This window comes from Hyperoodon ampullatus, assembly GCF_949752795.1.
Source record: "Hyperoodon ampullatus genome assembly, chromosome: 4".
Classification (NCBI taxonomy): Eukaryota; Metazoa; Chordata; class Mammalia; order Artiodactyla; family Ziphiidae; genus Hyperoodon; species Hyperoodon ampullatus.
The window spans coordinates 1,978,701-1,994,248 of NC_136917.1; the positions used below are offsets into that span (position 1 = coordinate 1,978,701).

Consider the following 15,548-nt stretch of genomic DNA (forward strand, 5'->3'; position numbering starts at 1 on the left):
TAGAACTGAAACTACTGAACCCCAATCCAGCAGGAAAAGGATGCAAAGCCTACTCTGAATTATATTCAAATCCACGTGGTGAGATGTAGTAATTATTTCACCGTCCATGACAGTTTCTGCATATTAGAAAATTTCATGTAGTAGTCAAAGGAAGATCAACCCTCTATTGAACCAGTAAAACACACAAATTGAAGGTTATTATGAAAGAAGGTCAGTCAAAAGCAGATGCTTAACACAGGGCTTTAATGTAATACCATTTAGTAACGCAACAATTTGAGAAAAGTGAAGAGTATTTTATAGATGAGAGAAACTGAGCAACACATCTGATGGAGTGGGCATTTTACAACAATGGGACAAATAACCAGCATGTAAAATCATAATGTAAGTGCCTTTTAGAGAGCTGAATACTGCTGCTGGTCATTCATTAATGTGTCAGATTTCTAATCAGAAGGCTGCACCTTCAACAAAGAGTGAAAAGAAAACCAAGAAATGACTTTTTGTTTTGTCTTTCTTTTTTTGGACAAACGTTGCTAAATTACCCTCGGAAAGGCAAATGAACAGTCTACTGATTTATACTTGTTATTCCACAGCTCAGCTGGAAGAAACCGTAATGTCAATGGAGGGTGAAGAAGGCAGATTTCTGGAAATGCAATGATCCCACACACTTGCTTCAAGGAGAAACCTGCAGACATATTTTCAGGTCTTGCTAAGTAACTGTTTATTTGCACTCAATACATTTGGGAAAGTCTGCTACATAGCTAAGGTCACTGTGACCACAGAACAACAGATGAAAAGGATAAAGCACTGAACAGTAAGAAAAATGCATCCCACCCTCATAAGAATTTAAGTGAACCAGTAAAAAACTGAAGATAAACAAAATAAACAGATACAGCCTTCATCTTTTATGAATATACTTCCTCCCCAATATCTCCCCAATATAAACACTCTGGAGTGTTTATATATTCAGTGCAAGGAACAGTATCATCGGTACATTTGAAACACCTCTGAAGAAACAATAAAGCTAAAAAAAAAATCTAATTCTGAATACATTTCAGTGTGGTGTAATAATGATGTTATTACACTATAGTGATGGGGGAGAGGCTCTGATAGCACCCATCTGCATTCCACATGAAAAAACAAACCTAACATCATTTCTTAAAAATTATACAAGCCACATACTTAAAAAAAAATTTGAACAGGACTACTTTATCATGTAATTTAAGACAGAACTGTTACATGAACTGCAAATAAAGACTTAAAAGATTTAGCAGCTACAAAAATCAGAAAACTCATGCTAAAAGTCACTCCTCCATAAATACTTTTAGCCTGTGTTCAATTACAGTCAATTCTGAATTGGCTCGCCTCTGGATTAGACTTCTAAAGTCTTTACACGGAGTAAAAGAAATGGTAAAGATGAAGGACACTATTCTATCGTGTACTTTGACCCTGGAAAGGTGTGGGTCTGCTTAATAAAGGAAGAAGAAACATACACATAATCACAGTAAAGCTTAACACTATGCAGAGCTCATAAGCATTTTCAGCAACGGACTGCAAGCTGCGCTGTGAAGACAATGCATAGCAGAGAAGAAAGCTGGGAATTTGGGGAAATTGAGAAGGTAAAACAGTGTCAACACAGTGGAAGATGTGATGAAAACATCTGCATCTACTCTGGTAGCGTTCCTTAAGAAGCCACCTGCTTGAGAAGGCTGGAGCCCAGACACTCCCAGGGTGTGAAGAATGAATGCCCGAGCGCCACATTATGCCACCTCCTCCACTAACTGCAAAGCTGTCTGGGAACTGAGCTGTTCCAAAGGCAAAAGAACACACATACTTCATGGCCTAACCAACATCAAGTGAAAAGTTATTTTCTTTTTGTATGTCTATTTTTAATACAATTTTAACAGAACCTTTATATAAATTTGGGCTTCCATCCAATCACTCTCCTCAATTTCCTTAGGAGGAATTGAATAATGGAAGCAAGCAAAACAAGATTATAACCACAAATGACTGCACTTTAAACATTATTATCAATTTTAAGGGACAAAGACACGTGAACGTTTTGTAATACCAAACTTAAAAAACAAAATCAGTTACTTCAAATTCAGCCCCCTAGCATTTTTAAAGGTTGGTGTTATTTCTGCATGGACAGATTAATATATTAAATTAAGCCAAGATTTTTAAAGACTGACAAAGTTCTATCACTCTATTTTAAAAAACAAAGATGTTTAAAAACAAAAAAATACAAGTTAGTTGCTTCATGTTACATTTCACAACCATTATGTTAAATGCTTTCTTTCTACAGAAACAGGGTCCTTTATGTCACAACTGCAATTATTTACTGCTAGATGTTTAAAATTACACGGGCTAGTGTTCAGCTGGAACCTGTTGATGGTGACTCTGAAGGTTTTCTGAGTTTCAACCTAAGATGTGCCAGGTCCTCTCCTAGGACCCACACTTTGCAGGGGAAGGGCAGGGAGAGGAAATCACAGATCAAGTTCTTAAGATTGTTTCACTCTCTTCGCGGCTTTCTGTTTCTTGGTGATCTGTTCAAAATTTCATCCTCCTGTTGGTTGAAAAAACAAGAAATTCCCTATAATTAGCATATTTTTTAAAAAAGTAAAAGTTCACCAAGTTTTCAAATGAGCCAGGCTGAGTATATAACCCATCTGAGGAAAAACAGGAAAAGAAAAATGATTAGAAGAAAATGCATCAAAAACAATGTTGGCTCAAAGGTGGTGGGATTGTATGTGTTCTAATTCAGTCTTTGTTTTCTAAATCTAACCTATAAGCATTTTCTTTAAAGAGGACCAGACACCAGGCTTTCACATGTTGTCCTGCTTAATCCTGAATAATCTACTGGCCTGTGGACACATTAGTCCCACTTTGAGGCTGAGAAAGCAAAGATTCATCAGGACTGAAGGCTATCGAAGCTGAGTCCCATATAAAACTCAAGACTACAAACCCGGTGCTCTTTCTGCTCTACACACACTTATTGTGTGAGGAAGTTTGGGGAATATAAAACCAGACTGGTCCCTACCTGAAAGAGCTCTGCATTCTAGTTGAGACAGAATACGTCCACTGAAAATATAAACAGCATTGACCTTTATCAATAGAAGGGCAGAGTTGTGGTAGCTGTAAATGGAAACTGGGTAGTTTCCAGAAAGGATCAGAATGAAACAGCAGTGCTTAGAAAAGGGACCTTGGTAAGAAAGGTGTGGACTATTCTCTTTCCCTCATACCTCATATCCAATCCACCAGAAAATCCAGATCAGAAGTTCACATCCTTCTCTCCTATCACCCTGCTCTGAGCCACCATATCTTGCCTGGATTATTAAAGTAATCTCCTAACTAGGCTCCTTGATTCTCCCTGGTCTGTGAAAAACATAGCAGCCAGAGTAATCAGATCTGATCACTCCTTTGCCCCAAAGCCTAGAATGGCTGCCCATTTCACTAGGAGGAAAAGCCAAGCCCCTACAACAGCCTAGGAGGCCTCACCTAATCTGGAGCCTCCCCATGTTCCTTTTCTCCACCCTCTTAATCTACTGACTATATTGGCCACCTAGACTACCACTTCAGGCCCTTGTACCGGCTGTTCTCTCTGCAAGGAATGCTCTTCCCATGGACATCTCCATGGCAAAGTCCTTTACCTCTTTCAAGTCTTTGCTCAAATGTCACCTCTCCACTGAGGCCTACCCACCATCTTTAACATTAGATACAACCCACTCCGCCTCCAGCATTTCCAATACCTTTTCCTGTACAACTCTTATTTTTCATAGCCCATTGCTTTTTAACATACTGTTCATTTACTTCCTTATAACGTCTACTGCTTACTGTCTGTTTCCTTCCACTAGAATTTAAGTTCCCCAGACGTAGCGTATCTTTGTCTATCTTGTTCACTAACAATGCCTGGCACACAATGGGTACTCCACAAATATTTATTGAATGAACGAAAGAATGACTCCATCAGCAAGAGGGACAAAAATTTTAGAATGCAGTGATTTGTCCAATAAATATTTTTAAGGGCACAGTGAGGAGAGGTAGATGATGAGACAGAACTGTAAAATAATAATCTGAAGTTGCCACCTTAGAAAGCATTTTGTTAGTCTTTCCTTACCTTCTGTTTATTACAGAAAACCATTTTCAGCACAGAAAATACTTTTGAGATTCAGATGTAATTTGAAATTTAAAAATTTAATTTTTTAGTGCTAAGAATTCCACTTTTACAAAATTGGCTGTAATGGAATTTTTACTGCCACAGCCATTGAAAATTATTACCCTATGAAAATACTCTCTACTTAAATGTACCTTCACTGAGTTGCTTGAAACATTAAGATATACTCTCCCCCTTTCTATTACCTCTGCTTTAGGTTTCCTATCTTCCTCCTCTTGACTGACAGTGCCACCATCTTCTTCAACATCACTTTTTTGCTTCTCTTCTAAGACAGGAGACAAAGTAAAACTGAGCAAAATCTTATACTTGTTTTTGGTAACCAGAAAATCAGCATTAGAACACACCTCTAGAGTCTGAAACAATCTTGACAGTAACTTGCTTATACGGGTTTGAAACGTCTTCTTAGGATGTTGGTTTAAAGCAGATATTTTGGGGACTACTTCTTACCAAGTTTCTCTTCACCTTCCTCCTCCTCATCTCCCTTTTCCTTTTCCTCCTCCTTTTCTTCTTCGTCCTCCTTCACATCTGGTTGAGGAGCATCAGTCTTCTTGTACTCCACAGGACTGGCCTGTTTCTGAAATATTCCCCCAAAGCATGACAGTTTTGTTCACATTTTATGTATTACGTTACCATATAATTACTGAAGGCCTATGAGCAAAGTTCTGTACAAAGGCTATACGCTGGGGTAGATACAAAGAAGTGAGTAAGATGGAATTCCTGCTTGAGAGCTTCCTCTTCAGTGAGCATGTGTATGGTTCAAAGTAGAAGGAACAGTAGAAGCAAAGGGGTCAGGCAGGAATGTGCAAGTCTAACTAGTCAAAGGTGACTGAGGTACAGATATGCAGAATAGTGGTGGGGGATAAGGCTGGAAAGGAAGATTGGGGATCAGGTTACAAGACATCTTGAATGCAAGGTGAAGCATAATCCTCATTTAGTAGAAGTAGAGGGTCTAAACAAAATTTTCTTTGTTTTGATTGCATATAACAAAGGCTAAAGAATAAGGCTGTATCAGCCCTACATGTGTTTTGCGGGGGAAGGGAGGGTAGGGGTGCTGAGGGAGAAATGGATAATGAGAAATCAAAGACTGAATTATAAAGTATATGAATAGAAACAGCTATGCCAGAAGGAAAAGCTAGTTTGTGCCCAGATGGCTCAGTTTTATATCTCTAAGTTGTTTTTTTCTTTTCTTTCAGAAAGCTTCTGCCAAATGTGAAGGAGAGTAATATAGTAGGCTAATACTATTAGAAACCGAGGGGCTAACAATCCTACTTCCATCTGGGCACAATAAATGGCCACTGAAAGTAGTGAACAGGGTTTAAGAAATCCACACCAAATGTGGCCCAGTCACTACTGAGCTGCTACAAAGAAAAACCTCAGGCAACGTATCTTAGTTATTTTTAACAATATAAGAGTGAATCAAAATAAAAAAAACAAAACAAAAACAAAAACAACTCATACCTTTCCAGAACAGCAGAAGAGGATGACAAGAAATACGGGCAGAGCTACAGTCAAAACGTAGACCACCCAGAGCCATGGGCGCTCCTCGGCTGCCTCAATCATCTGCCCCACTACACCTGGCTGAAAAACAAGACAGGACTCATTTCAAGTTTTGGCTTTTGACACTAAGTATAGGCTGTACTGTCCCACTGTTCAATTACGGCGTGGCACTAGGCAGGCACCTTTTTCAGAGGATTCAAGCCTAGATGTTCACACGATGTAAAAAGGAAATAAGAGAAAAATTTCGATTTTCCTGCTCTCTTTATCATCCAGGGGATTTCCCCTTCCTAGGTGTGAAAGCTGGCTTCTTAATCACCTACAAAGGTTAAGGTTTCCTTAACCTCAGGGACCGGTGAATGAAGAATTTCTTGATCTCAATGTCTCTCCAATTCCCATCTTGGCCTTATGACCAATTATTTGAAAATTCCATTTATTGGGTGAACCAAGATTCAGTATTTAAGACTGTATTAACATATACCCTAAATGGCAAATTTTGTTAAATATCTTTTTAAAAATGCTTCTAAATTGGAGTATAGTTGATTTACAATGTTGTGTTAGTTTCTGCTGTACAGCAAAGTGAGTTAATTATACATATATCCACTCTTTTTAGAGTCTATTCCCATATAGGTCATTACAGAATAGAATTGAATAGAGTTCCCTGTGCAATACAGTAGGTTCTTATTAGTTATCTATTTTATACATAGTAGTGTGTATATGTCAATCCCTGTTAAATGTATCTTAACACAATTAAAAAAAAAAATACCCTACACGTACCACAAATACAGACTCTAAAGCCATTGTATTAGCCTAATGAAATCATGTCCAAAGCCCCAGTATTTTGTCTTTAGCAGACAAAGGTCACGCTTTCTATGCCAACATCCCCAAAAAAGGGAAAAGACAAATCTTAGAAGATAGCTTTTCACAACAGAAGCAATTAGTTACCTGTAATAAAAGACACAAATGCACAAGAAACAAGCAAGCACAAACCTCAGCAGCCCCGTCCGCAGCTTTCTTCAGACCCCATCCATCATTGGCCCAATCGTCAACTACTCTTCGATCACCAGAAATAATAAAGTTGTCAAAAAAAATGTCTGAGGTCATAGACCACAGTTCTAAACCAATAGCACTAAAAGGAGTCATCTTGAAAGGCTCCAGATCTTCAAAGAAATCTGGATTTGGTATTTTCCGGGGTTTCCAGATTCCCTAGAGAAAAATATTTAAAAAAATCATTTCAGATAATGATCATCACAAATTTATGGTGAACCTAAATAAGAATTAAGATGAATTCTGCATTACCTGCGAGTTAAGTGCTGACTTTGTAAAACTTAAGTAAGAGGAAGAAAACAATAAATGCTACTGATGCCTCTAAGACATCTGGACTCCAACTACTTTCAATTTCATCCATGACCTTGATCCAAACACCTTGCTCTACCTGGCACATTCCAACAGCCTCCACTCTTATCAACTAACTGCTTGTAGGAGTGGGAGCATAAATCAGTACAGACTCCTTCAGTAGTGATGTAAAATGTACACAATCTTCAACTAGATATTTCACCTCAGATAACTACCTAGAGAAATAGTTACCACATATACTCAGACATTTACAAGGAAAATTATTGCAGCAAGGACTCTAAAAGCAAAAATGGCAATTCACCTAAATGGCCATTAACAAAACAGCTAAAGGGCAATTTTTAACTTATCTTATTGATTGCACAAGTATATTTAAAAACAGAAAAGTATATACATAGTGGATACATAGAGGTACAGACCTACATTTTACATTTTGAAGTGTGACAGAGTAGAAATTAATGATTTTAAATAATTTGACTAGAACATAAACAGAAGTGACACCAGGGTCTGAGGTGTTACATTTCAATAGTAAACTTGAAGCTTTAAAATATCACCACCTGTATTACCATCTCATTTGAACCTCACAGTCTTTTAATACTTGAAGATACTGAGGTCAAGCAATGAGCTGACTTGTGTTCCCTGACTTGTGGTCAGGGAACCAACTCCCATCACAATCCTCTATCCACCCTACCACAGAGATTGCCAAGTTGGATCCACATGGCAGCAGGGTGCCCAAACCACAAGTTTTCCATTTTTTGTTTGCTTTTAAACACAAGTTACAAAGCAATTATGAAAGTTCTTTCTAGTTTCTAGGTTTACCTTTTCAACACTTAACACAAAAGTTCTCGCTCAATTTTGAAGTTTGTTTTCAGTTCAATAGTTTGAATACAGGGGATCAACCCGGCAGCCTCACTACAGACAAAACTTCTATCTGAACACAAAGAGATCTATGAAACCACAGAGAGGTACAAACCTGGTAGTTAGGATTGTCAATCATGGGCGGCTTCCATTTGCCCTTATAATTAGGGTTGTCAATCATAGGTCGCTGCCAGACACCACACCCAGGAGCCGACTCACACTTAGGGTTGGCAATCTGAGGAGCCTCCCATTCTCCATCCATATCTTCATCCCTGTGGAGATAAAAACAAACTACAAATGGGTTCTGTGATGCAGGACTGTGAAAAGCTACCCCAGAGCTTCCCAGAAATCCTGCAGAAATTCTTTCACAATGTTGTACTACAGAGCATCATCTTGTTTCCACATATCCAGTAGTAAGGATTTTTCATGACAGATGTGTTTAAAAAAAGAGATGAAAATGTAATCAGTTTAGTTTGTTGAGCTCTACACTTAAGTTTGAGCAGTTAGCTGTATTTAAGTATTAACTTCTACTTCAATAAAAAAGCAGGCAATTTCAAAAGTTAATTAAAGCTCATACCAATCCTCTGGCTTCTCTGCATCTGGATCAGGTACATATTCAGGCTCATCATCTAACCAGCCTTCAGGCTTTGTGGCTTCTTCATCTGGAATCTTAGCAGGGGCATCTTCATCCCTTAAACACAAAAGAAAAAGCCAATTACTGACAACATTGGCCAGAGAATCACAATGTGGTCCCACTTTGTGAATCTTAAACAGGGCAATCTAAAAATATGTAGGCCTTACTTAATCAAAAAACTTAAAATAGTTCCTCCTAGAAATATCTAAAATCATATACAAGGGCCTAGTATGCAGAATTTATAAAGAACTCTTACAACCTAATAATAAAAAGACAACTCAATTTAAAAACCAGCAAAGGATCTGAATAGACATTTCTTCAGACATAGAAATGCCCAATAAGCACATGAAAATATGTTCAACATCATTAGCCATCAGGGAAATGCAAACCAAAACCACAATAAGATACCACTTCATACCCAGTAGGATGGCTATAATAAAAAAACTGATAAAACTAAGTATTGGCAAGGATGTGGAGAAAATGAAACCCTCATACATTGATTGTGAGCAAGCAAAATGGTACAGCCACTTTGGAAAACAGTTTGGCAGTCCCTCAAAAAGTTAAACATCATTACCGTATGACCCAACAATTCCACTCCTAGGAATATACCCAAGAGAAATGAAAATGTATATTCACCCAAAAACCTATACATGAATGTTCATAGCAGCATTATTCATAACCATAGCCAAAAAAGGGAAACACCCTAAATGTCAATCAAATGAGGAATGGATAAATAAAATGTGGTATTATCCACACAATGGAACAGTCTTCAGTCATAAAAAGGAATGAAGTACGAATCCATGCTTCAACATGGATGAGTCTTAAAAACATTATGCTGAGCAAAAGAAGCTAGACACAAAGGACCACATATTATATTATTCTATATCCAGAATGGGCAAATCCACAGAGACAGAAGGCAGATTAGTGGTTGCCAGGGGCTGGTGGAAGGGAGAAATAGGGAGTAACTGCTTCATGGGTATGGGCTTCTTTTTGGGTGATAAAAATGTTCTGGAATTAGACAGTGGTGATGGTTGCACAACACTGCGAACATACTGTAAAACCACTGAACTGTATACTTTAAAGGGTGGATTTTAGCATGTGAATTATGACTCAAACAGTTACCCTTAAAAGTTCATCAAGAAGTACCTAATTTCAAAGCTTTAACGCAGTTATTGTTAGAGCCACTTTAGCTGGTAAGCAGAGACATCTTCTATTCTTGGTCAGGATTATGCTTGTTTTTGAACTTTGCTAGTTTAAAATTGTGTGAGAACTTAAACTTGTATATCATTCACTTCTCCACCCCCAAAATAAAACAGCTAGTTAAGGAATACAATACTGAACAAGGCTGAGTCAAAATCTAATGTTCACCAAATATACAAATAAACTCACCCACTACACCAGTGCAGCATAAAAGTATCAACTAGAATTTAACTGTGAAGCCTAAGAGGATACTTACAAGTGGAAGATCAGTTTTATCACTTCTCTTTGTTCACTTCCTGACATTTCCAAAAGTCACCACACCAGAGTTCAAAGATGGTCACATACAAGAGTACAACCCACCTGTTTTCTTTTCTTACCACTCTCCAATTTGCACCTTATGTAAAAGGCTACTCAATTTCCCTCACACGTGTTAAGCTCACTCCTATTCCTCTACTTTTGCACATGATATTCTCCTTCAACCAGGGAATACCATTTCCCATCTTCACCAGTTAGTTAACTCTTGCCCACTTTCAGTTCTCAATTTGATTTGCCCAACTCCAAGAAACTACGGAAGTTAGGTATACCTGGTGCTCTGGTCACAAGTAACACATGTTAGACCATTCACCCCATGCATGCCAACTTCAAGTGCCTGTCTCACAACTAGACTGGGAGTTGTGTATGCAGCTGGTGTGGTTTTGTATTCCAGTGCCCAACACAGAGCAGAGATCTCCTGAGTATTGTTTAAATAGGAAAAAGGTTATTTTTCAAATTAAAATTTAAAATCTTAGGACTCCAGCTTTAAATGTGAATTCATAGAAGCATTGGAAAGGCCAGGCCAAAAGACCCAAGGTTCTGCCACAAACCAAGCGTGTCACCACAGGCAAACTCTATCGTCAGTTTCAGCATTTGGTGGCTTGTAAAATGGTATGAGGCAGCCCAGATGATCACAATGGCCCTAGTGATCACTAGGTGGTCACTACTATTTTCAGCTATAGTAGTCTACATTTTTCCTAACATTTAGACTGCATCACAGATTATCCAAATTATCAGATTTCAACCACCATTCAACTGTTCAAGCCAAATGGAATGTATGAAATGCTCCACTGCATTCAAAGACAGGTCCCAAAGACTCACCAGTCATCTGGCTTGACAGCATCAGGATCTGGTATTTTTGGTCTTTCATCCCAATCTTCAGGCTTCCGGTCTTCTGGGTCCTCAATTTCACGTGAAGGATTTACAGGAGGAGTCATGTCATTTAACAGATTCCCACTGTTTACAACAGACTGGTCCACTAATATTTCAAAACTATTATCTGGATTCAAGACTGAAAAAATTAAATGCAATTTAAAAAAGTTAATTAGCCACTCATTCCCAAGCTCTCTTTACCACAACACAAACAATCATATTTCTAACAGAAAGTAGAAGCACGGTGTAAAGACCTTGGGCATTAGAACATGGTCATGGAGCCTTAGGCAAGTTAGCACGCTTTTTCCTTATCTGTAAGTCGTAAATGTTAGTTCTTCAGGTTTTTAGGAATTAAAACAAACGACAGGTAAAATTTTTACACACCAAAAGATTCCATGTATGAACATTAAAAACATCAAAAAACCCCAAAGGTACATAAACTAATGCAATATTGGTTTGACACAAACGGTTACACACCAGTCAACAGGGAAATAAGTTTATTTATTATAACTGTCCCCCAACAGAAAAGGCCCACTTCCTCATTTTTTGAGTTGGCATTACCACTATGTTGCCCAAATTTCAAATTACACAAAATTTCAATTACATGTGGTTTATTAAACCACGTGTCTACTCAGGTTGTACTTTTGGAATCCAGTGAAGAATGCAAACATAATTTTAAATCCATAAAGGTATCTTAAGTGTGAATTATGCTAAAGCCTGGATCCTACATCTAAATGCCTAATAGGCAACTGACTAGGTCACAGCACATCCAGAGTACTATGGAAAATGACAGAGTACTATGTTGCTATCCTCAATGACAATGAAGGTTATCAATGTTATCAGTGTTATCTACTCTCACAGAAAGATTCTCATGCTTTTGTGAAGAGAAAAAGTGAAATATAGCACATTTAACTTTTAATAAAAATTACATGTGTCTATACATATATACATGTTTATTCACATATAGCCAAATACATGTCACAGTGTTGATATTTCAGATAATTTTAAATGTCTTCTTTTTGCTTTCTTTTTCCTTTTAAATTCCTATGCTGAATATATATTACTTTTGTTATAAAGAAGAAAGGTTATTGCATTCTTTAGGAAAAGAGGCATGTCTATATGTGATCTCAAAGCAGCAGGAAAAACTTCATTAAATAAAAAGACCCATTCCAATGTCCAAATGATTAACCTCAACTGTCTAGGTGTTGGAGCGTCCAAACAAGTTCAACTAGAAGATACTTTGAAAAAAACTGTACACATATTTCTATTGTATGTCCTATAACTTAACATCTCATCAACAAGAAAATAAACAAAGGGAGGAAATGATAGGTGAGGATCAAGCAAAGAAGCTCTTTATGGGACATACAAGCTTATTCTTAAAATTGTTTCAAACCCTAGCTCTCAATTCAACCTAAGGAAGAGACGTTTTAGTGCTGAGAAATTAAGTTCTCCTCACTACTAAGATATTAAGTCAACAGAGGTTCTTATTTGCAGGCTTACAATCTTTAAATTAAATGGATGATAAATGTGTAGTGCCATAAAACCCAAAATTTATTAATAGTTTTTCTTACTTAATGTATAAAGATGTGTTTTCTTATCAGTAAAATAGGTCTTCAGATCTGCATCTGGCCTCTTCGCATGCTTTTCTTCATATACACCCGTTTTGGGGTTTTTGTGGCGAAAGATGAAGTGCAATTTATAGTCCTCTCCACATTTATCTGGACCAAACATAATCGTGTAAGGGGTCTTGTCGTGGAACTGATCCTTCAGAAACAAAAATGGATTAAGTAACTCAAAGTGTTGAAAGGCAACCTTTCAAAAGTGTGATATGTCCTCTTATAAAATTCCAAATAGTGTCCTATTAAAGGAAAAGTTTATTCATTTATGAGGTTTGTATAGATATCAGTGAAAAGGAATAACCAGAAATTACTGGGAAATTTTACATGAGAATGTATGAAAGTGCTTAAAAACACAAAATAATGTATATACCTAGATAGTTACTACTTCTTTCATAAAACAAAGAAATAAGTTTGCTAAAACTAAAAATTACACAGGACAGAAACCAAGGATAAAACAAAACAGCTTTGAAAATTTACATTTCAAATAAAAAGCACAGAAATGTCAAAGTCAGTATTTCAAACCTCCAAAATATTTCAACGGCAGGAGAAACGGCCTTATTTTCACAGGTCTTAGAAAATTTTCTTTCCTTTTCTCTGAGATTCTTAAAAGGTAACTGCGGGTGGCCACATAAAGAAATAGGAAGTACCTACCAGGTTGAGCTCTGGGGTTTTGGAAAGTAGCTTCACATAGGCACCACCACATTCTATTCCATTTTGGAAATTAACCTCATACCTAATTTCAGAGAGAAAGGCAGAGACCATATGGCATTTAGAAAGATCAAATTTCTTAATTTATTTCCCTTTCCCCCACTTTGGTCACATGTTTTATCACAGGTCAAATGTGGAGATTCCATCTTCTATTGTTATACTTACCCAATCCCCCCAAATTAAATTAAGTAAAAGAAAATTAAATCTTAATGCAGATTCCCAGTAAATACTGTTTGCAAAATCCAGAAGTTCATTTGCTATCAGTAGGAAAAACAGCTGATTTATTTCAAAATAATTTACTGGGCATGAAAAAAATGTTACATTACAGGATGCTTAAATACATCCTAAAATTCCTACTGTAGCATTTAATTATTCTCATAATTTCTTTTTACATAGAGTAATAGTTTTATAATATAATGTCTTCACTCTTCCTAGAAAGGGTCTCTCAAGCAAGTGTTTCACTCACTGAATAATGAGAGGCTTGGTATCAAAGATGAAGGGCTTGTTCAGTTTAGCAGAGATAGCATGATGCTTGGCTCGAGACATCAATACAAGTCCTTTATCGCCTGGAAGTTTTGTTTCCTTCATTTCATCTACCTCCCATTTTCCTGCAAGACAACAAAAAAGGTCCCACTCCCTAATTACACCTCTGAAGATCCTGAAATCGTAACAAACAAAACTCCAAGCTGTGCAAATCCATCATACTGACAAATGTTTAACATGTTCCATTTACCTCTGAGAGCTGGTCTATTAATATTAAACACACATAATTGACAAATATTAGGATATGGTTTTTAAAAACCTATAGCACATTCATTCTACCAATGCCTAGAAAAGACCTTCCATTTCCAAAATACAGCACCATGGGTAATAAATTATCTTTCCATTTTATGGTGTAAAAATAAACATTAAACAGGTCTAACCCTACAAAATATAATGGAACACACAAAGAAAGCAAACTTCCAATGAAAAATCTTAAAATGTATACATACTCCTTTTAAACTAGTCTTGAGAGATACTATGGAAATACATCAAACCTCAATCTGCTATTATATCTAAATCAAATGCAACTCTTACCATCATATTTGGCAATTTCGTCATCAGTGTCATCTTTCTTGGCTTTGGATAAAATCCACCTGTAATTAAGACATACCCCTAAATTAAGATTCAAATTATAGTTGGCCTGTAAAAAGAAACAATGTAAAGAATAATAAAAACAGGAACTATACAGCTCTTCTTAGCCTACCTAACCACTCTACTTTCAACTTTTAAATGTGTCATTCAAGTAGTGATAATACATTGTACTCAACTCAAAAACCTGTAAGAAAAAGTACCAAACCCATGAAACAATTTCACCTTTTAAGACTCAAGAGAAAACAACTTTCTCAAAGAACAAAATACAGGGTTAAGGGAAAAGAAATGAAAGCAAGAACCACATGTTTTAAAACACTATTTTCCTAAAAGGGACGAAAGATATAAAATAGTTAGACATTTCACTATATAAAATAATATCCAAGAAGGAATACACTATTCCATCTTATTTATATGATGTCTGCCTCTAAGATTTTTTTCCCCTAAGAAACACTTACCCTGACAGAGTTCCTCTGTCAAAGCAATCAGCAAAATACACTTCCCCTGTTGGAACTGGAGCTTTGTAGGAGACCTGTGTTAAATATAAAAATGAATTAAGAATTGTAATATTCAGCAACACTCCTTTCTCAGTAGGATCTATTCTCTTGGTTTGCTTTCAAACGTTCATAGCTGGCCCTCGAATTCAATCCATATAACTTATCTCTGGGACAATATAACAAAGGCTGACAGAGATATCAATAAAAATTTTAGCAAATGTTGCTTTCCCTGTGATAAGGATCCAAAATTTACCTTCATCCTTTGATTATCTCAAGAGGCAAAATGAATAGAGTCAAAGACCACTTCAAACCTTTGGAGATGGAGGAGCGCTGGCATCTGCTTTTGGTTTGGAGTCTTCCACCTCTTCAATGACATCATCAAGGTCATCCTCAATGTCAATCACATCATCTTCATGTCCATCATGAGCCTGAACCAGAGCAGTTCCAAGGACCAGTAACACACACAGCAACCGCTTCCCTTCCATGATCTAAATATAAAAAAGGGTACAGGTAAATGTATCACCTCCTTTTAAAAATTGTATAAGACCACTAACCCCTCTCTTATCTAAAATTAGGGCTTTCAAATCAGAACTTCATTATATTTCAGTTTACAGATAAAGAAAGTGAACCCAGAATGATAAAGCAGTTTTCCTAAAACCAGTTAGTTAAAAGATTCAATTTCAATAAAAATTTCAAAA

General features: G+C 36.9%; 1 protein-coding gene across 4 annotated transcripts; it reads right to left on the reverse strand.

Annotated features, from left to right (window-relative positions):
- Positions 1-1,957: 1,957 nt before the first annotated feature.
- On the reverse strand, positions 1,958-15,335 carry CANX (calnexin; the record flags this gene model as incomplete). Of its 4 annotated transcripts, none has more annotated exons than XM_079702922.1 (14): positions 1,958-2,563; positions 4,357-4,433; positions 4,619-4,745; positions 5,630-5,749; positions 6,656-6,871; positions 7,992-8,148; positions 8,454-8,567; positions 10,845-11,034; positions 12,467-12,659; positions 13,166-13,247; positions 13,689-13,830; positions 14,300-14,358; positions 14,812-14,885; positions 15,162-15,335. In XM_079702922.1, the coding sequence occupies 14 exons, from the start codon at positions 15,333-15,335 to the stop codon at positions 2,510-2,512; spliced, it is 1,779 nt and encodes a 592-aa protein (XP_079559048.1). In that variant the 3' UTR covers positions 1,958-2,509. The 4 variants fall into 4 exon arrangements, with proteins under 4 accessions (XP_079559048.1, XP_079559049.1, XP_079559046.1 ...); XM_079702923.1 differs by having other exon boundaries at positions 1,965-2,563; positions 4,357-4,436; positions 4,619-4,739; XM_079702920.1 differs by having other exon boundaries at positions 1,972-2,563; positions 4,357-4,436; positions 10,845-11,088.
- Between the last annotated feature and the right edge of the window lie 213 nt (positions 15,336-15,548).